This window comes from Ascaphus truei, chromosome 1 (genome assembly GCF_040206685.1).
Source record: "Ascaphus truei isolate aAscTru1 chromosome 1, aAscTru1.hap1, whole genome shotgun sequence".
Taxonomy (NCBI): Eukaryota; Metazoa; Chordata; class Amphibia; order Anura; family Ascaphidae; genus Ascaphus; species Ascaphus truei.
The window spans coordinates 132,805,387-132,832,166 of record NC_134483.1 but is presented as its reverse complement, the minus strand read 5'-3'; the positions used below and the strand labels follow the sequence as shown (position 1 = coordinate 132,832,166).

General features: G+C 40.8%; 1 protein-coding gene across 3 annotated transcripts in view; it reads right to left on the bottom strand.

The window, feature by feature from the left end:
• ADAMTSL1 (ADAMTS like 1) overlaps window positions 1–26,780 on the bottom strand; it is a 943,111-nt gene that overhangs the window by 288,590 nt on the left and 627,741 nt on the right. For all 3 annotated transcript variants that reach the window (XM_075594935.1, XM_075594947.1, XM_075594940.1), the window contains one exon: window positions 424–551. In XM_075594935.1, coding sequence (XP_075451050.1) covers window positions 424–551 — 128 coding nt within the window. The remainder of the gene's footprint in view (window positions 1–423; window positions 552–26,780) is intronic.

The following is a 26,780-nucleotide window of genomic DNA, read 5'->3' as shown; positions in this document are numbered from 1 at the left end:
GCTTCACACAGTGTCATTGTTCTCAGAGTCAGTGTCGTTGCTCACTGAGCCACTCCTCCTCGCCAACAAGGTGTCTTCTAGCTTAACAACAGCATAAGTAAATGTGGGCCGTTATCTCCAAAATAGTGACATTTTACTGTGTTATCTTTCACTTGAATGGACCAGATGATGTCGTATGGCGGGCCTGCACAACTCCAGTCCTCGAGGGCCGCAAACAGTATGACTGAGCCACTAATTGAGCCAGCTGTGCTGAAGTAGGGATATCCTGAAAACCTGACCTGTTTGCGGCCCTCGAGGACTGGAGTTGTGCAGGCCTGTCGAATGGCATAGCACTGCTTAGTAAATACTATCATAACCACGAGGCCAACGGCATCACACACAACCAAGGCCTACGATCATAAAATAACTATTATCGCAACTTACTTGCTGCTAAGACATCGTCTCAGAGAATAAGAAGCTCCTCCACCGCATGTTCGTGAACATTCGCTCCATGATCCCCAGGCATCCCACAAACTGTCCCGGTCCTCCTCAGAGCGAGCCGAGCGAGAGCTCTGTAGCAAAAGAAGACAAGATGGAGGAGGACAACGTTAATAGGATTAAGGACGTTTTTTCATATTGGGTAACCTTTACTTCATCAACAATAAAGTTATTTAAAGATGGCCTGGGTCTGAAAACCAGACCCCAGTCGTGGTACCAGCTCCTTGTGAATAAGGACCAACTACCTACTGTTTCACTCAGCTTAGTATCTAAACTCGTAACCGCAGAGATGAATTAGGGCGTAATCGTTCAACTGCAAATTTGTCATTGACTAACAGTGAAATGTAATGTACTTGCAATAAGTACAGCTCAACCCCATTATAACGCTGTGCTTGGGGTCCAAAGAATCACACTGAGTTATAAGCGATCGCGTTAGAAATAATGTACAATTGTATGCATTGTACAATAAAGTATTTAAGATACCAATAATCGTGTTGCAAAGTATTCATAAATACGAAAATTGGGAGCCACACTTGCATCGCGTTATAAGCGGATTCGCATTATAACCTGGTTGAGCTGTATCAATAAAAATGAATATGTAATTTATCAAGATTTGTTCATTTTACATAGCAAATTTGCCTGTTGCACAAAACTAACCAGCCAAGACCAAATCACAGAGCGAACACTTATCGCACGTGTTACACAAGCAAGATGTTTTTAATGAATATGGCGAGATGCGTTTCTGAGCAATCCTGTGCTTTACCGTTCAAATAGTGCAATCTCTAATGTAATAAAGAGATGCTATTGTGTCTAGGCATCCTGTTAGAGCTACACAAACATATTTTGGGATTTTAAGTTGTTCTTATAGCATCTGTTTCCAATATCACAAACATTTTGTGGGGGATAGGTGACCGGAAAACCTTGCAACGGTCCCAGAAAGATATCTGAAAAAGAGACTTTTATTTGCTCTCCTTTTAACCACAAGTTAGCTATTAGAGATATCACTTCTACCTTTATTCTTCTATGTCTAGTCTACGGGCCAACGCAATCCTCTATTTGTGGAAACCTCTATTTATAATAGATCTGAAAATTGTTTATGTGTAAGAATCACGAAAAATGTTTTCTCTTTGTATATTTATTATGTTTTTTTTTTTTAAACACAAACTTGCATATTGGGGAAAATACTGATTTTGCATTACGTTCACAAATGACATTAAATAATTTATTAAAATATGCTGCACCAACACTACCATTGAATTCTATGGAAACTCTGTGACATTCTGCGTTATAACAGGATGTATTATGTTGTCTGGGGGAAGAATGAAGCCTGTTACATCTGTAAGTCTTCTAAGTTGAGAGAATGGGGAGATTGCCAAAAACCCATTCATTGTGAATTTATTCAACAATCAGATTGCTTACAAAGTGCAGTTTGGTCTTGCCTCTGTTTATCCTAGCACTTCACAGGTAGAAGGCACTGCCCACTGCAATTCAGTTATATCTCAAGAAATAGAATGACCATACGGCTCAGAGACAGTCATGATTGTGAAGCTCTGTCATGAGGACATAATGTGACGTTTGGGGGAGAGCATATATTCACCGATATGATTTGGCCATTTAGCAGATCAGACAGTTTGAGAGTTCATGCATCACTAGCACGACTCCTCTCATAACATGGCTGTAACAGGGGAGTTATCCCTGTTCAGGTAATGTGCCCCTAATCCGGCAGTGTGGTGGTTAACTGCTGGTAGTCAATTAACAAACACCACCTGCCTGATTAGATTGCTTAGAAAAGCCTGTCTTTTGAGACAGGAAGAGAGACTCCTTAGCTCACACCTGAGCTGAACTTGGAGACAAAGCAGAGATTGTCCCTTACTCTCACAACTTGTGAGACTGACATGGGGACAGACGTCTTGAGTCTACTGTACCAGAAGAGGCTGATTGCAAGACACAGAGGAAACTTCTAAACCTGAATGCTGACAAATCCTGAAGAAAAGGTAGCAACCAGGAACAGATAAGATTTTCCCTCCAAACCACAAGGAACAGATTAGACTTTCATTTATAAGACTTTTTTATATCTGTTCATTTCATGCTATTTGTTTGGGGCTGGGAGACATGCTTATCTAAAGGGAGTGGTGGATTGCATAGTATTTCACTATAAATACTCCCAAGTGAATAGAAGCTCTGTTTACCCCTTGTTTGGATGGTTTCCTGATGTTAAGGAAACAGGCGCAATAAAAGCCTTATTTAATTTCACTATAACCAGACTCCCTTGCATACCTCTGTGAGCGTCCGCCTACAATGGCGATAAAGCCGCAAAACCTGGCAAGGGTGCAAATAGGCAGGGTCAGCTCTCGTGACATACAATACACTGTGTGTATGGACTCGGAGGACTTTAAACATTTTCAATATATAAGGTTATATACTGTTAAAATCGGTGGCATCTACAACTGTGAGCACTCCTGGGAAGACATGCCTCTGTGAGAAAGATCCACTGAGCTCCGTTAACGTGACATTGATCTAAGGTAACGTTGCATTATGTATATACGTTCAGTTCTGTTTCCAGCCGCAAATAGCATTGCGTTAACTAGAGCAGCGGTTGGTGCTAATGAAATGAGGCGTTCCCCAACAGAAAAGGATGTTAGGGTTAATGCAAGGATATAACGTGATGTTATTTATGTCATTATTTAGATACCTGGGAACAAACCTGAGATACAACAAAGACACGACCTAGGGAATATGCTGATTTCTATATGCAAAGTACATGCAAAATTATTTTAATTAGCCTATTTCCCAGGTATCTCAGGTATGTTCACGGGTATCTCTCCACGCATTGTGTAAAGAAGTTTTTCTGTCTCCTGTTCCAGTTATTTTTCCGGTTTCTTGTCTCTCACTTGGGCTGTTCCTCCTCCCCTTGTCTCTTGGACCAGTCCTAGCCTCTTTTTTTCCTCTCTGAATGAATCATTTCCTGTCCTTGCAGAGTTTGCCTCTCTGCAGCATTGTTCCTTCACTGGTTCCCTGTGAGGAGCCTTTGTTATTTACCTATCCTTATCTTTGTTACATGTTCCCATCCCCCAGTGTTGTATTTCCTCAGTACTTTTTCCCCTTTTATTTCTGTTTTGTTCACCCAATAAACATGTCAGAATATAAGAGGCCTCCCTTTATATGGAATAGAGATTGAGTTGCCTGCCTCTACTCACTAGCCACAGTGCGCATGAGTCAGAATAGAAGTGTTTGGGAATTCTCTCCCTCCTCCAATATTCCTCCTTCACCTCCCACCTCCATACAGTATTTCAGGGTCTGGATGGGAGTAATGCCACCTTTAGGTAAGAGATACTTAACGGCACATTATTAGGAATTAACACAATGTAGTACTAACTTAAGGTGATTATCAGCCTATGCTAAAGAAATATACAATGACGGTTGTTCTTGCATATAATTAGCTTTGTGAATTTGTGTAACCTCAGGGAAAATAACGTCTGTTTCTGCTTTAGATTACGTCACATTATGACTGAGTTAACAGAGGTCTGTGGATGTGGCCCTAAATCTATTTTCTGTTCTGTAGATAATGTAATAAACTCAACAGACAAGGGGTCTTCCTTACCATGACACTGTGATCTAAATCAGAAATATAGCAAGGGATTCACCTTTGTCTGCATAGCTGTCATGAGTTTCACTGTATGAAAATGACTTGATTCTGACCCAACTCGCAACTGCTTTGAAAACACAACATAATTACAGTCACGTTACACTATGACTTTGGCCAATTCCACAGCTGCTCAGAATCAAACAACTTAATTTCTAGAAGCAGATCACCTCAGGATGTTGTTTTATTAATGTTCACGTGAGAGTTAGGAGGTCTGCAAAATGCCAATTTATGTAGGTCACATCTACATCTCCTGGTATGTTTCTAGGTATTCTGTAAAAATATGTAAGATGTTTACGTATGCCTAATTACCCCAAAAGCAATATGTACATACCGAAACATTGAAATGTGCACTGTTTTCTTTATCACTGAAGAAGGTGTGACTTGTGCCAAGTCTTTATGAAGTGAGGTCAGGGAACAGAGAAATGTAATGGGGCAGCACACCGAGGATTCAATACCTGAGCATAGTTACTTAAGCCCATTCTGCAACATCCAACAAAGTAATTAGGTTACACCAATTGAACTCAACACCAAGCCCTAAGGAATTGTCAGTGGGCCTCATATTTACATTCCAAACATTGTTCTGAGAACTATTATAGCCCAAAAAGGTTGATGATGCAACGGCAGTCTCCACATTTAATTTAATAACTGAAAAAAATATATTTTCCTTTAATTCAGGGTTATATTTCAGTATGGCATATTAGTTGAATTGGTCTTGAAAATATTGGGAGCGCCAAAAAACGGTAAACACGAAAAAAATATATATATATAGTGCAATATTGTATTTACAATGTAGAAGATTCCCAAGCAAATGCGAACTCGCAAAGTAGAAGCTTATATCAGGCACCCAACTTCATGTCAGCCTCAGTATACTCTTCTCTGGCCCGACGTGGATACACTCATAAAGTGTATGTCAGATATGGTGCAATGCAGTTTCCCCGAAAAGAAAGGGAACAACAGGATGGTGCAGTTCATTAAAACACTATATTCATCTTATGAATGTGCACTCACACTTATACAATTCTTTAAAGCATTTATGGAAAGACCATAAGGCCTCAGACATGGTGCCGCAGACCGTGCGGAAGCGAGACTGCCTTAAGGCAGTGTTCGTGTCCATGCGGCGTGCGGGCGCGTGCGTAAGCGGGAGGGGGCGCGCGTTGCATGAGAAATCAATTAAACTGATTTCTCAGCGCTACAGACAGGTCACGTGAGCGGTTCGCCCTCATTGACGTCATTAGGAACGCCCCCAGGAACGCCCCCCACGGCTCGTCTAGCATGGCCGGGGAAAGCACCTGCTTTCCCTCAGCCTCCGCACGCCTCCACACGGGAGAAGGTACCATGGCCCCAGCCTAAGGTGTCACAGAGGCTCGTAGTCCCTGCTCGGGAGACGGATCTCACCCACACTCAATTGCGCCGAGGAACGGATGCGCCTCCGGCTCTCATGAATGCCTGAGTTTCCCTGCATCTCATCCAGTTTCCTAAGCAATCCCGTTTTTTGGCGCTCCCCATATTTTCGAGACCAGTACTTCTAGAACTACAGAGAAATGTTCTGTTTGGGTTTGGAGCTGCAGAACTGGTTACCTATTTTTATTTTCATTAAAATCACTTTATAGAAAATATGCTAACTGCCACTCATTAGTTTATGAATATTACTCACGGTTTGCCCGGGATTTTTTTTTATCACATGTGCACAGATTTGTATACACAAATATTTTAGTTATATATTTCATTTTCTCATTTGTGCACAAATTGGTTTTAAATTTGACTTCACTGCACTTGGGGTTTACACATATACTGTAGAGCGCCGGGTGAATTTTATGTTCATGTATATTAGTTGAATAACTGCCCTATTCTATCTCCGTAGAGAACACCAGAGTGGAGAGCAACATATTAAACATAAAACGACCTTGATATCTGCAAGGCCATGTCGGATAACAAAACATGTACCTAATTCAATTGTGAAGAGGGCCCTGTGAATAGTTATCAAACTATTTCAGGATGAAACCATTTTATTTTTTGTTGAAGGTCAAAATATATTGAATTAAATTTGAACATGATATGTAGATTTTGTTTTACTGGTACAGCGTGAGACGTTGTTCCCCATATTATGCATATTCTACTATCACACAAGATTTCCATAGAAGTCAATGGCAGTGATAGTACAAAATATCACAAGATATTCTATAACACCCTACATAGGAGTAGGGACAATGAAGAATGCTACATCTGTATACTGTATGTATTCTAGAGCTGGCACCTGGGGAAGCAACCGTGTTCCCTTGAATGCCAACAGAAACACCTATGCAAAACTGACCTATCCTGCAACAAATAAAGAGGACAACAAAGTTGTCAAAATCGTATTCTATATATTGTTAATATAATACTGTTTTATACTTAACTTTGATTTGTTAACCGTCTGTAAGCATATTGAACGACTATGAATATTTCTGTTAGGCACATGTCACTGGAGAACAGTTAACAACTATTATATGCATGTTAGCGACTATTACAGGCTTCACAGATCGGTGGTAACCGAGCTGGGACTGCAAAAGATTTTCATTGTGCCACGATTCACTAGCAATATGTTTAACCCGTTGTTGTTAGAGAGGCCTAATATATGTTGCATACAGAATACTGTTGCTGCATCATCTTGCATCCAGTAGTGGTTAAATAGAAAAGAAAATAGAACGTTGTCAAATATGTTACTGTTAAAACAAAAGAATGTTTGTCAGATGTATTCCCTCTAGAGTGGAAAGGCCCCTCGTTACCTTTAGAACCGTATCTGTCTGCGCTGGGTTGTCCTTATTTGGTATGTAACGCTGTTTATGTTATATACATAACGCTGTACCGCTATACCCCCTTGTACCGCTCAGCAGAATATGTTGGCACTTTCCAAATAAACACTAATAATAATAATAATCATACACACAAAATGACGTTTGACTTCGCTAAAGCTTAAATGAGCTTTTTTCAATCCCATTAGTTTTCTGGGTCCCTGAAAGATCAATTTCTTTTGTTTAACCATGTTCCTTTTTTTTGCATGATCCTATTCTAGTTTGGCCTGTTTTCTGTGAGATGGTTACCCACATAGTTTCGCTGTTCATTTTTGGGGGGGGGGCGGGCTGGGGTGAGGTTGCAAGTAAGGTGGCTATTTATATTTAACATTTTAAGACTGGGCTCGTTGTGAAACTAGGGCTGCGCTTATAGTGCCTAGCAACGGCGACGCGACGTTGTTCCAAAACAAATCCGTCGCATGCGCTTATAGTAAACGCGACATCGCGACCAAAAATTTGGAAGCCAGTGAAATTTGATTTTTTTTTTTAGAGACAAGTCGCCACATGTGACTGTCTCTAAACCAATCACAGAGCGCTGCCCTCCTCCTTGGTGACGTCACTGGCCTTGTTTCCAGGGACGTCGCTTAAAACTAAAGTTCAACTTTCGCAAGTGGCGATGGCGACGACGGGTGACGTCATCGGTCGCCGTCGCTATAAACGCGGCCTAGCTCTCTGAATGACAGTCTGAGTGCCACTGTACCAGCCAGTTGGAGACATCTGACACATTGTTTCTCCAATGCCTTGATGTAAACACATCCAAACACTGAAGGCTGCTTCCGTTTCTCTTCCATGGTCCTTTTAGCGCCTCCATAAAAGTGCTGGGCATTGTGTGTACATTGGCTAGCAAAGATCTTAGCTTATTGCATGTGCAGCAGCCATATAGATCTCTCTCTCTCTCTTTATATTCTTGTCCTAATGCTCCTTGCTCAATTTGTGCTATTGAAGCTATCCACTTCTTTTTTTGTTTGTTTAAAATTGCCCCTCTACATGCAATTAAATCACGCTTTCCATTAAGTATTTAATGGCATTTAATAGTTGCAAATAAATTCAACCTGCCAGTAATCACTTAACACAACTTTTCCCTTTTCTTCTCAGAAGAAACTAATACACACTTAACCTTGGGCCGACCTCATAACTACAGTACCACCCACTGAGAGTGCAGAGCCACCGTGGTCTGAAGTCGGCTCAGGAATTCTACTTGTTGCTTCTGCGTCTTCGTGTAATTATTCCATACTGGCGACCTGGCTGGGTGTTTGTAGAACTTCCTAAATCCAAGTATTTCATGTTTAAGATAAGAGACATTTTTTGCCACCAATAAACCCCCACGCGAAAAATTCCTTCTAAAAAAAGTTCATTGAAAAAAAAGAGCTTCCACAAAAATGGCATTTCAACAAAAGTATAAGCATTTATCCCAGTTGTAAAATCTTTGCAATTCCCAAGGTGTGTGCCATAATTCAACAACTATTTAGTTGTTTTTTTAATGCATGCCTCAAATTCTTACTGCAAATGCTACAATGAATATACAGTACCAATGAGTATGCAATCTCTGCACCATACTGTATATGGTAGCACACATCATTAAGAGAACATCTGTAGTCATGCTTATAATGCAATGTTAACTTTGGAGGGGATTCACCAAGCTCACATACGAGTTATAGCACAGCGATCCCGTGAGAACTGCCACTGGCTTGCTATTTATTTATTTATTTATAAAATGTTTTACCAGGAAGAATACATTGAGAGTTACCTCTCAGTTTCAAGTATGTCCTGGGCAACTGCAAGGCCGTTAACATAGGTCCGCTGTGTGATAACCCGAGTTGGTTTAGGGAGTCTCCCCCTTTATTGTTGTACCAATCCATATCCATTTTTGTTTTGCATTTACTTTCTCAAAAATATATGACAATGGAAAGATTTCACAATGAAATGTAATCAGGATGACAAAAGCAAAAACAATGCTTTCTATTTAGCCCGCAGAACAGATTTTTGTTATTAACTGCAATTTAAGAATAAAACATATTGATTGCTTGCTGTATGGTTTTTCTCATGCAGATTGAAGCTATGACTTTATCAGTGGACAATGTACAGTGTGATGGCCTACTATAGTTTTTATCTCCAACAATGTATTCCTCCATTATAATGAGTCACCTAAGACGCTGACCCTAATGTATCTGCAGCATTCATGCTCCTCTAGCGCCAATCTCACTAAACATAAAGCTGTCTTTTAAACTCATGTTCGTCCGTTGCTGATAACCAGTTCCATGTGGTTACACATTTTAAGTCTGCGCACATTTTGCTTTGACACTTAATTTATAATACCAGGTTCGGCTGCCCATGTTAACATTGGCCTATAGCAAAATGATACATCCATACTGTATACATCAAAATCAGAAAAGCCAAAAAGTCTTTCAGGTGACTCTTGAATGGTGAAACAATTTTAACACCTACAGTACATCCATCAGTGTATATGTCAGTGAAGTCAAGGATCAGAAATGAGCAGGATGTGAGTAATGATGGATTTGCATTCACATAATAACTCATACTGCTTGCTTTCATTCGGTATTTTTTTTTTAATATTCAGGTTATATTTTTTTTTAAATGAAAAACAGTCCACACGTCCACTTTCCCAAAATAATTCCCACAGAAAAAAAACCCCTACAACCTTTCCCTTTGCAAGCTATTATGGACACATTATTTCTCTGTGGTTTGTGATAATGTCAGTGTTGACAAGGCAGATTGCCTTATTACAGACCTGTTACATAAGCTTTGTACAGTGTTATGATCCCACAAACACTTATGAATGCACTCAATGAAGAAAAAAGGCATATTTGGTTTCATTAATAGGGAGAATTGTTATAAACAAGCGCCACAGATCTACGAAACATAACCAGGTCATAAAAAAAAACAAAAAAATGCTTCCTACTGGAGCCAAGCAATAAACCTTGGCTAACAGACCAAGCTTGATATAATTGCCACAGTTATCAGATTTTGTTGCATGTCTTTCCCAGGAGAGATAAGTCCCATGAGGAAGCAAGCAGACTCTGGTGCCAGGACACAGTTTGAATTCTATGCCATGATCACTAATAGAAATGTACATGCGTTAGGGGACGTTACCGAACGGTGTATTTCACAGCACACAACATTAACACTGATGCTGAAAAGGGGTCTATGGGGCTTATTCTGTAAAGTGTGATAGTGCATGAAAAGTCCCATTGACTTTACTGGGGCTTTTCATGAGATAGCACGTAATCTGTGGAATCACACTTTACAGAATAAGCCCCTACGTGTTTTAAGTACGGCCTTCAATCTCTTCTAAACAAGAAAAGATTTGTGACATACTATCACACACATTATCATTTGGCATATTGGTATGTTTGCTTTCAAAGGGGTGTGCTTAATTAAACAGTTATTTTATTTCATTTTGTAATGGAGTGGTGTGGTGGGCACATCTCTCTTTCCCCCCATGCCATGTGTTTTTTACTTGAGTTAATAGTTCCCTTATATCATGCAACACACCGCATGAATAGAAAACCCATATGCTGATATTAAAGGAGTCATTAAAGCGCTGCTTTTTAAAATATATATTAATTATTTTTTAACATAGGTTTAAAACAGGGGGTCTCCTGAGCGGAACCCTGATCATTTCAGCTCCGGGCACCCCCTGCTTCCCGAGATATAGACCTCTGAAGGGGGTCTCATCAAAGTGTAAAGCCCCTGGTCACATGGGCCAATAGGAAACCTCACCACATGACGTCACGGCTTCCTATTGGCCCACAGGGTGCGGGAGCTTTGAAACTCTGCTGTTATGTGATCCGTGGTAGCCGTTCTGGATCGGCTACTGGCGCTCCCTACGTAGGTCTGTATCTCTTGAATTAGGGGGTTCCCCAGAGCTCAAATTAATGGGGTTCAGCTCCACAGACCCGCTGCTTCAAACCTATGTTTAAAAAAAAACAAAAAAAAAAACACAATAACAAAAAAGTAGCACTTGAATTGCTGCTTTAATCTATAAAACAGGGCTCTTCAACTTGTGCTATGAAGAGGCCAGTTCAAAAATAATTTAGTAGAAGGGCCACACGCCTATTGTAATGACATTTTGGATACATTTAAGGACTTACGAATTACTATTTTTCAACATTTCGCAAGCATTTTTAACATCTGTGCCATATGTATTTACATTCCTTTAACTTACTCTACACGTGAGTTTAGTGTGAAAAACTGCACTTAGCTGCTTAAGCAACAAGTATGAAATTACCAGGAGCAGAGAGTCCAAGGGCCACATGATGGCCTGTTGCAAGCCGCCAGTTGAAGAGCCCTGTTCTATAATGTTGGAAGTCCGGTGCCACCCGAATGGGTAATGGCCACATGGCCACAATGTGCCCCTTGATGATGCAAACAGGAAAGGAGGATGTCCCTGTTTATATGGTGCTCAAGGTTCTGGGACAGCGAGGAACACAATCTTCCCTATACGGTGAACAAAAGTGCCATGGTGCTTTTAAAACGTCACAAGGGTCACTGGCATTCCAGCCATTGTGGTGTTCTAAGAACACTACAAGAGCTCTGTAAAGGTTAAAGATGACACTTTTCTTGTGTATGCTATCCAGACGCTTGGCAAAGCTCTCTCACTGTTCTTGTTTCTACAGAATCGTGAAGTTACATTCATGCACTATTCCTAAGAAGACCTGCTAGCATATTGTAATCTGGCTTTTATAGGCGAAATAAATATTCAGAGCGTGCCAGCTTGCTTCAAAATCATGAAACATCCTGAGAGGGATTGCCAACTGCACAGAAGGTGAAAACTGGGGCAAACAAAAATTAATTGGAGACAAAAACATCGGGTGACTGGAATAGTGTACCAATAGGGCTAAAACCCACAACCAGTGGTTTTTCTAGGCCACAGCTTTAGCAGTGTGAGCTAAACCAGCTGATGGCTCGCAACCCTGTCACAGCTATGCTTCAACTTGTTTTTCATTGTGTGTGCATCAGAACATGCATTTTATTTAATCTCTATTAGAATACAAAGAGAGAGAAAAGGCAATCCTTTAGATGAGGTGTACTCCTAAATATGCCAAGTGGGTAAAATACCCCTTAGAGATGTATAATGACCTGGACAAAGTACATTTTAAAAGATATACAATTAAAAACAATGAGAAAGGACCACCAGAGAGTTGCCAAATAGAGGATACAATAACATAATACAATGTATCTGTGATGTGTTAGCCTGTGAGTTAAAAAGTTATACTAAGAGACAGGAAAAAAATGAAAAAGAAAAGAAAACATAATTATAAAAAGCACAAGATCTGAGGGTGATCAAACGACAATATGTACAGGTCTTAGTAGTGAGGCCTACGTAGTACTTAGTGGTAATTGAAGAAAAATGATAAGCAATGAATAAAGCCTTTAATTTATATTTGCAGAACAAAAAACGCCTGATTTAGAGCTTGTTTGATAATGCAAATAAAAAAATCAAATGCATGAAATCACACGTTGGCTTCTTCACAGGTGCAGTCATTCTGAACGAGACCCTATCTGTTTAAATAGATAGGGACATATAAGGAATTGAATACCTCCTGTACAATCTATATAATTGAGATTTCACAGATCTGGTATAATAAGATGAAAATGTATAACATTTTCTTCTAACCCAATACAGTGAGGCTTTCAATATTCAGTTCATCTTTTATTTAATCTCACCTGGCCTAAGTAACTCATAGCCCTCAGTAAATATTATTACTTTGTGCTTGAAGTGCAAGGTTACAATCAACAAAATAGCCATTGGAGGTATGCTGTTAGTAGACAGCGTGCACTGCAACCCATCATCTGTTTAGCTCACACTGCTAGAGCTGTTATTTTTAATAACAGAGGTTGTCACAGGGCTGGCCTTACATCAAGGCGAGCAAGGCGGTTGTCTTGGGCCTAGAGCCTTCGGGGGGCTCGGTGCAACTTCCTCCTATTGGCGCCGGGATCCAAATTCCACCCGACAGGAGAGGGGAGAGCTGAAGGAGGGAGCTGATGAGTCCCCAAACCGGCGCTGGACCGCACAGCTGCCCATCCCATCTGGGGGACAAGGGAGGTGTCTGTAGCTGGCGGAGGAGAGAGGGGGAGGTGAGTGCATGTGTGCTGATGGGGGAGGTCTTACTTCTTGCGGAATGGCCTTCCATCTGGAGCATCGCCATGACAACGCGACATCTAGACATCATGGCGACACACCTCGTTGACCTGACAACGTGACGTCGTTACGCCGTGATGTCATGACACTGCAGGAGGAAGGCCCTGCTGCCGGCATGCCACCTTGGGCCCGCCAAAGTTAAGGCCGGCCCTTGTTTGAGTTCAAATTTTGCTCCTGTTGGGTCTGACACAATACCCCATTTCTAAGGTGACTTAGCCTTGTCAACACAATAACACTTTGTGTGCTGTGGGAAGCAAGTGAAATAACTTCCTGCAGTTTGTAGAGTTGTATCTATTATAAAATAAAGTATTTAATTCAGTATGTGTCTGGCAGATTGCACAGTTAATATTTTTGTCCATCTTCTGTTATACTATAGTAACCTGTGTGCGTATCCTTCATGTAGCACCAAAATAAGTGTATATACCTGTAGTAGCTCCCTCCCTCTCGCTTCATTTAAAAGCAGACCACGTCCAGTTCTTGGCTGATAGTTTAATGTTCCTTGTGGAGAACACCTAAGATACCTATGAGCTACACTAATAGCTACATTAGCTGCGTGTGTGAGCAGCGAGCAGCTCAAAAGTAGGATGTGACAGTGATACTACCCATCATGGGCTCCTTTTTCATCACAGGCATGTCTCCATAATTTATTTGGAGGGACATTTGAGGGTATCTACATATCTCTCTATCTACATATCTATCTATCTACATATCTACCTACCTACCTATCTACCTATCTACATATCTATCTACCTACATATCTATCTACCTACATATCTATCTACATATCTACCTATCCATCTACCTACATATCTACTTACCTAACTATCTACCTACATATATATCTAGCTACATATCTACCTATCTATCTATATTTCTACCTATCTACCTACATATCTATCGACATATCAATCTACATATCAATCTACATATCTACATATGTACTGTACATATCTATCTACATACCTACATATCTACCTACCTACATACCTACCTACATATCTACATACATACATATCTACATACATACAGGTATGTATATATGTACATATGCAGATATCTACATACATATATACATACATACAGATATATATATCTACATACATATCTACATACATACCATACTTACATATCTACATATCCACATACATACAGTGCACATAACTGGCGATATAAAATTAGAAAGGTCTCTTTCTCTCCGTGTGTTTTCTTTTTTAGCAAACAGATAAAGAATCCATTGGCGGATTGTTAAAAATGAGTCCGGGAATGTGTTGCTCGTTGCCTCAGAACAAAAAAATCCCAAATTGCGGATTTCTCTTTGGAAGAGTGATCCGCGAGCCAAAGGAAATGGCCGATTCAAGGCGGATCCAAATCCGCAAAAAAATAAATGTGTCCCTCTCTACCGGGTGCATACCTACGATACCTGAGAAATATGTCAAATGTATTTAAATTATTGATTGCCATTTTTTCCAGGTACCTCTCTCTCAGGCATGTCCTGAGGTGTGTTTTATATCCCCACATGTAATATAAGTTATTCTATAAACAGAATACATTTGACTTCTCCTAAATTGGTCTCTCCCACAAAAAAAACTACTTTTAGCATAGTTTAGACATGCAACATAGACTTAATGACTATGGTGAGATGCAAATCGGTGCGAAAATAGCTGTTTCCACCTTGAAATGTATTTATCACCGTTTAATAAAGAAGCCCAATTGAATAATAAAAGAATTGTCATGGATTAATAGGATACATGATTTGGGCAACAGAGCCAAACAAAACTTCAGCACAACAACCTGTCTGGAGAGCGCAGACTTGATCATGGAATAAACACAATATTGCAACATGTACTGTATACTGTATACTGTGTCAATTTACACCAGTAACTAAATGTGAGTGTGGACGCATATTACCAGTTTTAGAAGTTCTTAAATTACATAAATATGGTCTCTAGCACTCTATTTTTGTCAACTGCTGTTGTAGCCTCTCTGTTCATATATTTCTGCAATTAATGAGTATCACTGTGTCACCAACTAGTTAACCGTGCCGTTTATCTATTAGCACCCTAGTAACAGTGTAATATATTAATTTGGTGACAGCATGTCAACCCTTTTCCAGATGTCATGTGTTGCTCATTTGGACTTGATAATTTGGATCACATGTTTCCTATTATTATGTCTAAGGCAGCAGTGTTAGACATATTACAGTTCAACAGGGCAAGCAGCATTGGATTCTTTGTATTAGTTGCTTGAGATAAAGCTGAGATTGGGATGAAATATTAACGCTTAGCTGTGATTCCAGGAAACTGTAGAGATCCTTTGTCTCCCTACATCTATACAACACAAAGTTAGCATGAAATACTATCACCTCAACAATCCAATCATTTTCCTCGTTGTAATCTAAAAAGAACCCTGATGTACTTTTTCTATTGTGTGGTAGTGTTCAACAACTTCTCTGCTGCACAGTACCATTTGTTTTTAGAAGAAAACAAGACACTTAAAAAAAAAGAAATAAGATATCCCCATTGTGTTTTAGCACATGCATTATAGTATAACTTTCATTGTTTAACAAGAATATAGTTTCTTGAAATCAGACAAATCAACCGTTGAAACACTGTATGGACAGTATTTGTTTTCTTAACTATGCAGTCTCCATTTTCTATTGTGTGGGAGTTGCCGATCTATGTTGGATTTTTGTTTGTGTCATTGTGTGACCCACAGAAAGTGGCAGCTTTGTATTGGCCGTTGGAGTGAGCTGTACTTGCACTGCTATATTGCAGCAGTTTAGGTTAGGAGTTAGAGGTTATATCACTTATTTATCTTGTATTTGTCATTTTTTTAAAATGCAACCTACAGTAATTGTCTCTGACTAACAATTTGCATCGAAATGCATAAAACATTTGGAGCAAGCAAAAAATGGAGCAACATGTAAAAAAAAAAAAACATTCCATTTACACTGTTTTTACGATGATACATCACCCCCATTTTCTGGATCCCCCAAAAAAGAATCAGATGGTAGCTTCTTCCTCTTCATTTTCTGCTCTACAGCTCTGGTCTACATTGGAGTGGAACAGCCACAAGTTATTGTAACTGTCTGGACCCTACACATTTATTTGGTTATATTTTATAGATCTCTGTGAAATAGAACCGAGTTGACCTAATTTAAAGGTGCAGATTATCCCAGCCCCTTTTTCCATTTAGGTGGGAAGCAGGGGGAGTTGCGTTCATTTTAGCTTCTCAACTACCGGGTACCCAAGAAATATGTCGGAAACGGTGGTGGCGGTACTTGGGCATATTTAAATCCCCCTTGTCATGCTGGTCAATGAAACTGCGACTGATGATGTTGTAGCTTGCTAATGGTCATCGTAACATGGAAGATTAAGCTGCCATTGTGCATGCCTTGGAGGTGATGGTACCAGCTCTACATTTGCAGGTACGCATCTTGAGAACCGGGACCACTGAAGTGTAAACGAACGCCGTTCAGCTCCAAAAACCTCCTGCCATTCCAATCCATGGGGAAAAATGTGTGGGCGGGGGGAGGCAGAGTAAGGGTCAAAAAAAACATTTGCAGAGGGAACTGCTTCTTTAATGTATCACTATAATTATCTATCATGTTGTCACAAAAACCTTCCTCTCATGCTCCTCTCGCTTACTGTACAGATGTAACACGACTTACTGCTCCGGTGGCTACGAAAGTTTGCGAAACCGGCACCCGGCCGGGCCTCGATCGCAGCCAGGAAAGCAGTAAGCGGTGCGGGAGGATTACCGCAGTGGTGGTCCCTGCTTCTGAATGGCACCACCGCAGCGTTAATCCTATCGTGTCCGCCACTCTGTAATAGCTACGCAGAGCAGTCCAAGAGGGAAGCATTCTCTCTCTGTGTTTCCCTGAGCGGGTCTTACAGCAATCCAATGTTTTATTATTTTTTATTTCTATATACTATATTAAAGCAGGGGGTTTCCAGAGGTGAACCCCATTAATCTCAACTCCCAGGACCCCTGCTTCCGGAGATGTAGAGTGGCTACTGACACTCCATATGGTCCTATATCCCCCTATATCTCCAGGGGTAGGGGGTCCCCAGAGTTGAGATTAATGGGGTTCACTTCTGGAGACCCCCTGCTTCAATACAGTATAGAAAAGTAAAAAAGCATGGGGTCCCCAGGGTTGAAATTAATGGGGTTCACCCCCAGAGACCCCCTTTCTATGCAGTATAGAACAGCGATTTAAATGCTCTGCTCCTTGATGATGTAGGTGAGCAAATATGGTCCTCTTAATTTTCCCCCTCATGATGTAGAGACCCATATTCGGGCATCTAAGTGATCAACGGGCAGGAGAGAGCGGAGTAAGAGCTGCTCTGGGAGACCCGGAGACAGATTTTCTCTCTGGGACTGCTCTGCGCAGCTATTACAAACTGTCTGGCCTGGGACAATTTACACTGGTTTAATCATCCTGGGCTGCAAAATGTACAGCTTCTGGAAGCCCCGGGGCAACCGTACATGGGCCATATATTTCCTCCCGTTGGTCCGCGGTCACGGAGGCAGTAAGTCTTACTACATATGTAGTATTCAGTAGGGTTACAATTTACATTGTTTATGACGGAGATGGGAATTATTAAAAACTGCGTTCAGAAATAAACGGGCCCTTTTTTATTTTTCGGCATATCTTGCAGAAAAATCAGAACATTCGTCATGAAAATATGAGCAATTATAGGTCTGTCACAGTAGGTTATTACATTTAAGAATGATTTGGTAATCTAATAAATATGCTTTGGAATTGGGGACGGCATGATGACCTCATCAAGTGCAAAGTTCCAAAATGGTGTTTAGCGAAGAGGATAAGCACGTTATAAAGTGCTGAGACAGAGCAAGGATTAGGGTCCAAAATGCTTACATAAAATGCCTCCTGATAAAGGACGGTCGCTAGAAGGACTAATTTGTATCATTCAGGAGTGGGAACAGATGGATCAACGCGTTATCAGTTATACAATGAGACTATGGTGTTCTCATCTTGGGTGTACATTTCAGTAGAAGGACATTTTGAACCTTATAGTCATCTTAGTGTTTCAGATTAGATCACAATAGTTTAACACATTTACGAGCTATTAAGGAAAAACTATTTCTCATTAAATTAACATAAACCAACCGCAATGTATCTGGTACTTGTTGACATAATACGGTGACATCAATGTACTGTAGTTAACATCAGTTGACATTGTGCTTCTTATATGGTGGCAATCTACATAACAGACCTACAATTGTGCACGTTGTCATGGGGATTGAGCAAGAAATATAGAAGATATGATGAAACCATTTGTTCCTGAACACGGTGTAGATACAATTATCTTAAATGTAACCTGCACAACAAATTTAATAATGGGCCCATGTATACGCATAGATTGAACTCAGATCTGAGCAAATTGCAAGAAATGTATTCAGCTTATTTACAAAGCTTGAAGTACATCTTGGTATTTTAATTTTTTCTTTTTTAGGTAAATGCTTTCACACATGGCCATACCGGCCAGTTATACTGATAATTGCAAGGTGGAAAAAATGACTCCTAACACTGAAACATCCATTTATCTCATGTGCATTATGGCATACACAGCTCAACCCCATTATAGTGCGACCCGCTATAACGTGGATTCGCCTATAACGCTGTTTGAGCGTGGCTCCCTATTAAGAAGATCTCATACCTTTCTTAATTCCCTTTAGCCTGCTCTTGCTGCTGGTGCCCCCTCCTCCTCAGCTCCTGCGTCAAATGACCCCGTGGGGTCATGAGACGTCACATCGCCACGTGGGAGGGGTGGGAATGAGGTTACCTAGCTTAGTTTCCAGCACAGCCTGCTCTACTGGCACCGGCACTACCAACTGGATCATCCCCTGGTCCCCTGCACTCATCATCAGCACCAGCTCCTCGCCCTCCTCCACAATCTTCGCCAGAGCATCGCCCGGATCCTGCGGCACCACCATGACACACACCCCTCTCCGTCAGCCAGAAGCTGATGGCAGGGAGAGGAGAGCTGCCAGCTGCTGGGTAAGTCCTGCGTGGGGGTGCCTCTGCGCTGCCGGGTCTGAGACAGCTGGGAGAGTTATCCCAGCTCTCCCCCTCTGGTGGACGCGGAACCACTGATCACAGCTATTTTCCCCCCGTGATCCCCGTTATAACGCTGTCGCATTATGTGGACCCCAAGCACCGCGTTAAAACAGGGTTCAACTGTATTTACTAAGCAGTCTTGTGCAGTGAAACAACTTCCGGTGCAAGCAGACACCTTATATAGACCATTCACTTGAATGAGCTGTAATGTGTCTCCCAGCACGTGACGACGCATTATGACAAAAGACTGCTTAGTAAATATGACCCTAAGGGGCTTAATCTATACGATTCAAAACAGACAATTGGCCCATTTTCAGACAAAATTGTCTATTTGACTTAGTAAAAATCAGTTTCATAATTAACAATGACCATCAGGCTGAGCTGATACTGCTGCGGCCAAGCTTAATCTAAAGCTTGCCTGCATTTGTCCCGGCCATTTCAATTTTGGCGCCGGAATTGGGCGCGCGCCAGCCGCATCTCACGGCCGCGCGCGGCCGTTTCTTCAATCAGCACTGAATAGCGCTGAACAATAGAAGCGCCTGCGGCGCCGAGAAGAAAAAAAAAGCCCGCGTCTGAACGGGGTTTAAAATTACCCGCGGTGGCGGCCGCATTAGACTAAAGCGGGCCGCCACTTTAAGTCAATACAAGTTCACAAGACCGCTACTTACGATGGCTACCGTCAATATGAAAAAACATGTTAGCCAATTACCTTGGCCAGACTACAGGCCGCAAAATCTGTTTTAACAATGGTTCTCTTTTGGCTGCGTAAAGCCAGGAGATGGAAATTAATTGGCCATGTAATATTTGTTAAATATTACAAACTGATTTTTCCCCAAAGGTAACCCCTTATTTATTACTCTATTAGGTTTGCGATAACAGGACTTTTTCCTCTACCACACTATCCAAGATTATGGCTGGATTGCTGCCTGCAAGCAAGGAAAACATTACTTTTTGCTTGGATGTTGTTAGGCATTTCTCTGGAACGTGAACCTGACTATATTTTAACAGGCAACTCAATTATTCTATATCATATGTAAAAAAAATAATAAAAAGCTTGTGGTGTGACTGAATATTGGCAGCCCGCTGACCAGTCGAAAGATAATGTTAGGAATTCAGTAGATTCAATATTCTAACCCCAACTCATATGAATATAAGTATAGATAGCAAATATAAACAGCTTATGTAATATAATATTGCAAAGGCTTTTAGAAGCAGAGTTGTATGGGCAAAGGTCATTATATACTATATTACAATTCAGCCTCACTTGCTGTAAAAAGAAATGGTGCCCACGGCAGATACACAATTTTTTCAAAGTACAAGTCTCCTCTAAGACAGAGATACAATGTAGACCTCTACCCACAAAGTTCATAATGAAGTTCTCTATTTAATGTGACAGCCAAGAACAGTGGAATAACAACGTTCCAGGTTCCATTTGGCCCTTTCACAGATCCATATGGGACCTGAAACATTGTTATTCCACTGTTCTTGGATGTCACATTAAATGGTGAATTGCATTGTGAAATTATGAGTAGAGCTCTACTTTGTACCACTGTCCTAGAGGAGACCTGCACTCTGAAGAAATTGTTTGTCTATGTTGTGTTGGCTGCACAAGCAGGATGCTCCTCGTCTGAGGCTGTTTCCCCGTACTTTGGAATTGTCCACAGCAGATACACCATGAGAAACACGAGGCATATGCTGCTGTACGGCAGCAATAAGTGTGGTATGTTACAGAAGAGAAGTGGAGCAATATTTAGTGTTAGTTTCAAATACACCTTTGTGGGCTCTAATATGACATCAGCATTCTATATCAATATGTGTGAAATTGTGCAATTGAACATATCTCACCTTACCCACCTGTAATCAGGTAACAATATTCTGGTAAGTTCATCCCCTATGAAGTTGCCAAATAGACAAACATTGCACCTGGGTAGGTGGTAAGGAGGTAAGGAGTGAATTTTATTGAAAAGATACAACTTGTTTTTTATATTATTATAATGCCTTCACAATCAAAGACTGAATCTGCATCTAGAAATTAAAAATACAAATAATAATAATTGTAACGGTTCCTTTAACATTTGACTGAAATTAGATTGTCTCTTCTTTAAAGTCCAATCTATGTGCCCGTGAAAGGTACCTTCCCACATACAACGTATATAAGCAGAGACAGCCTTTAGTAAAGAACCAATGTAACAGTCTAATTGGCTTCCCTAAACACACCTAACAATGATAATAGAAAAGGTTTGAATGCAAGTTGAATTTCTTTGGAGCCTTTTCAATCAACCCTTTTCGTCTCTATTCTTATTAGAGAGCAAATAATGATAAGAGGGGAGGAGAGGGGGCTCTTGTTGGGCAAACGCTTGTTGAACACACAGTTGCAACACATAATAGGGAGCAACAAGAGAAAATCAAACCCCTCAGCACTCTCTGCTCACCATGTTTACAGAAGAACCTCAAAAATAATTTTAAAATACTAAGGGGCCTATGCAGAGAGCAGCGAATTTTAAAATTGGCGAATTTATTACAAAGTAGCTTTTTTGGAGAGTTTTATTCTCCATATGCAGAAAAGTGCGAATTCTGCTATGTTTAACATGGATGCGTGTGGCGAGTTTAAATTGGCGAGATGCGCGCATCAGAAACGTGTAAAAACAAATTTGCGCCTTTTTTTTCCCTTTGCAATGGCCGCGAGCGGCAGCTTCTTGCCAATTTTTTCTGGCGAGGCAAAAAGGAGACAATCGCGCCATTTTATTGGCGCGAACAGCCGCTAGATGCCGTTCGCGCCTCTCTGCATTAGGATATTTTTAAAACTGGCGAGATTGAGGTTCTCGCCAGCCGCGAGGCGAGTTTTACAAATAGAAAAGAAAAATTGGCGCGTTTTTCGGAACTCGCCATTTTCTGCTGCTTTCTGCGCGATTTTCTCCAAAAAATGGCGAATTTCGAAATAGCGCTGCTCTCTGCATAGGCCCCTTAGACGCGTCACATGTGGGTACAAAAAGGCATCAATCACCCAGATGAAACATGTCACTGGCATTTCCTTGTGGCCCTTTTAGCTGCCTTACCTACTATTTAAATTTCACAGTAAGTCAACTAAGCCTTGTCTAAGGGCTAAAGAAAGAGCATATATTTATGGGAAACCTTATCTAAACCTACAGAAACATACACATCATTTTCATCGGACACCCACGTTTTCATCTGAACACCACTTAAATTTGCTCCTATTATTTAAACTACACAAGTTCTGTATGTTGATTTTTTATATATACACAGGTCTAATCATTCATGTTTTAGTTCTCCTCTAACAAGCCTTCATCTTTATGCCTGTTTTCATATATTTGCCAAATACACAAATTTTCTTATAGAATATTTAAGTATAAAAAGCAAGAAACAGAAGAACTAGATGCGGGTCAATAAAAGTGAATCATTTGTACAGTATTTAAGAATGTGCACACAGATACAAAGAGAGGCAACGCAAGGCACAACAGATTTAGAGAAGTAATCTAATTTATTAAGCCAAAAGAAACACAATGTAATGACCTAATGGTCTTTATCAAGTGAGGTAGAGTGGCATAGTGAAAAAGTCATAAGTGATTCCTTAAATACCCCTCACCAACCCACAACACCCTGTGTTCATTATCCTTGATCTAAACAAGCTGTAATGGGGCGTTCCTCCTGTTGCTGCATCATGATGAGTGTCCTCCAATCCAATCCGGGCACGTGGGAGGAGGTGTGTCCTGGCGGTCCAATCCGGTCGTCTGTTCCTCTGTTTACTACGTGAGTCACGTCAGACTCATTCAGTGTGGTAGTGGAGCTGTGTCCTTGCTCCGTCGTCATCGCCAGGGAGGAGGTGTGTCTTTGCAATCCAATCCAGTTGTATGCTCCTCTGTTTACTACGTGAGTCACGTCAGACTCATTCTGTGTAGTAGTGGAGCTGTGTCCTTGCTCCGTCATCATCGCATGTGGATACGACATCCGGGTAACCCTCTGTAAGGAACATCAGGGGAATCCTCCTGTCACTTCTGTGGCTCCTCCCACCTCTACATCACGGGCTGGTATACATCTGACGTCATCAGTATATCAGCTTCTTACCCAGTTGCATGAGGGCAACAAAGAAGGGTGGGCCAAATCAGAATATAGGATAATGATAGTCCTTATTGGAAACATAAAACCTAACTGTGTCAAATGTGAATTAAAAATGAGCACTGATAACTCACAGAGCATGGAATAAACATAGTGCTGTCATGGAATACCACATATAGGTAGGTAAGCTGAGACCAACCTTAGAATTCGAATGAATGCAGGCAGTGGCAGCAACCTAGAAAAACTGCAAATAGGAAATGTTGATCGTTCTTCTAGGAAACAGTTTAATGATAAAAAAATCATTTAATCCATTTGGATGTACAGTATCCAGGGTGTGAATCCAGTAGCACTCTCTTTGGAGTAGTAAAATATCTATATCTATTCCTGGTCTAGAAGTACGTAGGTGCTCAATGCCCATTCATTTTAAGGATGACACTGCATGATTAAACTTGGAACAATGTTTTATAAGTACTGTCTCTCCATTGCTATGGCTGATCTTGCTTTTGTGCTCTATGAATCTAGTTAGAGGATCCTATTGGATTTTCATATGTATCAAAGTCCACATGGACATTTTAGCATATACATTATATTTGTAGTAGTGCAAATGATACGTTCATTGATTTTAAAAGGCTTTCCACTTCTACCAGTAGGATGGTAAAATGAGTCCCCTGTATTTAGACTGTTGCAAACACTACAATTATAACATTTATAGCAACCTGGTTTTTGGGTTACTAAGAAAAGGTAGAATAACGTGAGGTAGAATAATGATTTTTGTCATCAGTCTTAATCAGAATATCCTGAAGATTTTAACGCCTTTTGTGGGCGAATCTTGGTTACTCCTTACATACTTCATGCAAAATTTAATCTGTCTGGAGAATTTTCCAGTGTTTTTTTATGACTGTTTTGACAAATGCACTAGCTGTTGTATATTTTGCTTACAAAAGTTATCCTGTCACCTGACTGTGTAGTACAGGGATCTGTTACCGGCATGTTACGGGCAGATAAGATAAGAACACCTCCTGTGCTTCGGTCCCCACCATACTTAAGTAAGCATAACCTGATCATTAACCTCTCTGATTTTCCTTTGACTGAGATGGATGGTGCGGTCTTGTCGAAGGGTCCTTCTTTTGTTCCCACAACCAAGCCCAATTCCTTTGAGATGGAAGTAGAACTTTTTAGATTGGAAAGAAACCTTAACCTCAAATCTTTCTTTTCCAGTAAAGCTACAGATCTACAGGCACCACAGTGGCAGCAACAGTCCCAGGTAACATCTAGTCAGTGTAAGCTAAAATCTAGATTCATAGCACCATTTTAAAACAACGGGGTTAATGTATTTATGCAATTAGTCAGGAATTATATGACGTATTACTTTATGAGGAAACACCACATTCATTTCAATCTGACTCTTGAACAGAAAAATGCCCTAAAATGTCTAAATGAAAAGAAAGAAATTATTTTTAAGAAAGCTGATAAGGGAGGTGCTTTGGGCGTACAAAATTAGGACCAATAAAGAGCTGAAGCAATGAGACAGTTATCTGACATTAAGTCATACACTCCACTCATACAGGGGACTCGTTTTACCATCCAAGAAGTGGAAAGCCTTTCAAAATCAAGGAAGGTATCATTTGCACTACTACAAATATAATTTATATGATAAAATGTCCATGTAGACTTTGCTACATAGGAAAATCCAATAGGATGCTCAAACTAGATTAATAGAGCACAAAAGCAAGATCAGCCATAGCAATGGAGAGACAGTACTTATAAAACATTGTTCCGAGTTTAATCATGCAGTGTCATCCATAAAATGAATGGGCATTGAGCACCTACGCACTTCTAGACCAGGAATAAATAGAGAGATATTTTACTTCTCCAAAGAGAGTGCTACTGGATTCACACCCTGGATACTGTACATCCATATGGACTAAATTATTTTTTATCATTGTTTCCTAGAAGAACGATCAACATTTTTCTATTTGCAGTTTTTCTAGGTTGCTGCCACTGCCTGCATTCATTCGAATTCTAAGGTTGGTCTCTAGCTTACCTCACTATATGTGGTATTCCATGACAACACTATGTTTATTCCATGCTCCGTGAGTTATCAGTGCTCATTTTTAATTTACATTTGACACAGTTAGGTTTTATGTTTCCAATAAGGACTATCATTATCCTACATGCTGATTTGCCTCCCCCCCTTCTTTGTTGCCCTCATGCACCTGGGTGAGAAGCTGATATGTCAGATGTATACCAGCCCGTGATGTAGAGGTGGGAGGAGCCACAGAAGTGACAGGAGGATTCCCCTGATGTTCCTTACGGAGGATTACCCTGATGTTGTATCCACATGCGATGTCGACGGAGCAAGGACACAGCTCCACTACCACACTGAATGAGTCTGACGTGACTCACGTAGTAAACAGAGGAACAGACGACCGTATTGGACCGCCAGGACACACCTCCTCCCAGATGCCCGGATTGGATTGGAGGACACTCATCATGATGCAGCAACAGGAGGAACGCCCCATCACAGCTTGTTTAGATCAAGGATAATGAACACAGGGTGTTGTGGGTTGGTGAGGGGTATTTAAGGAATCACATATGACTTTTTCACTATGCCACTCTACCTCACTTGATAAAGACCATTAGGTCATTACGTTGTGTTTCTTTTGGCTTAATAAATTAGATTACTTCTCTAAATCCGTTGTTCCTTGCGTTGCCTCTCTCCTTGTACTGTTGGATCTTCTGCCGGCTTCTATCCATTCGCAGGAGCCCTGGTAATTATACCACATTGACTCACTATTTGGTGTGTAGCATATACCTTTCTTCACACAGATACAAATACATAAGATTACATAATATTCTTTCACTTTATTCCTTTGATAGGCCTATGCTACATTTGAAGGTTCAATCTTCATCTAACTGTATCCCAGTTTGGCCCAGATATACTAAGGGGCCTATGCTACAAGCGTTCATTAAAAAAAAAATCGCCTGGCCATTTAAAATCGCCTGTTTTGTGAGCGTTGCTATCACGATATTAACAAAAAATCCTCAATTACCTGTGATAGCAAACTTCCCAAACCAGGCGAATTGCCGGCAATGTGATGATCGCCTCTCTGTAAAGGCTTTACCCGGCGATTTCTTTCAGCTGCAGAGAGAACTTCTCAGAGAGAGACACCTCTCCCTGCACAAATCTCGCCCCCAAATTAATGTTTTTTAATATAAAATGTAATACTAGTGTAGATAAGCAGGGGGTCTCCGGAGCAGAACCACGTTGATTTCAGGTCCGGGGACCTCCTGCTTCCCGAGATACAGGCTGTTATGGGGTGCCGGTATCTCTTATGCATTTTATTCCCATGGTCACGTGACGCAGGACATTTAAATGCATAGGCGATATGGGCACCCCATAACGGGGCCTGTATCTCGGGAAGCAGGGGGTCCCCGGACCTCAAAGCAACAAGGTTCTGATCAGTAGACCCGATCATACACTAGTATTAACATTTATATTAA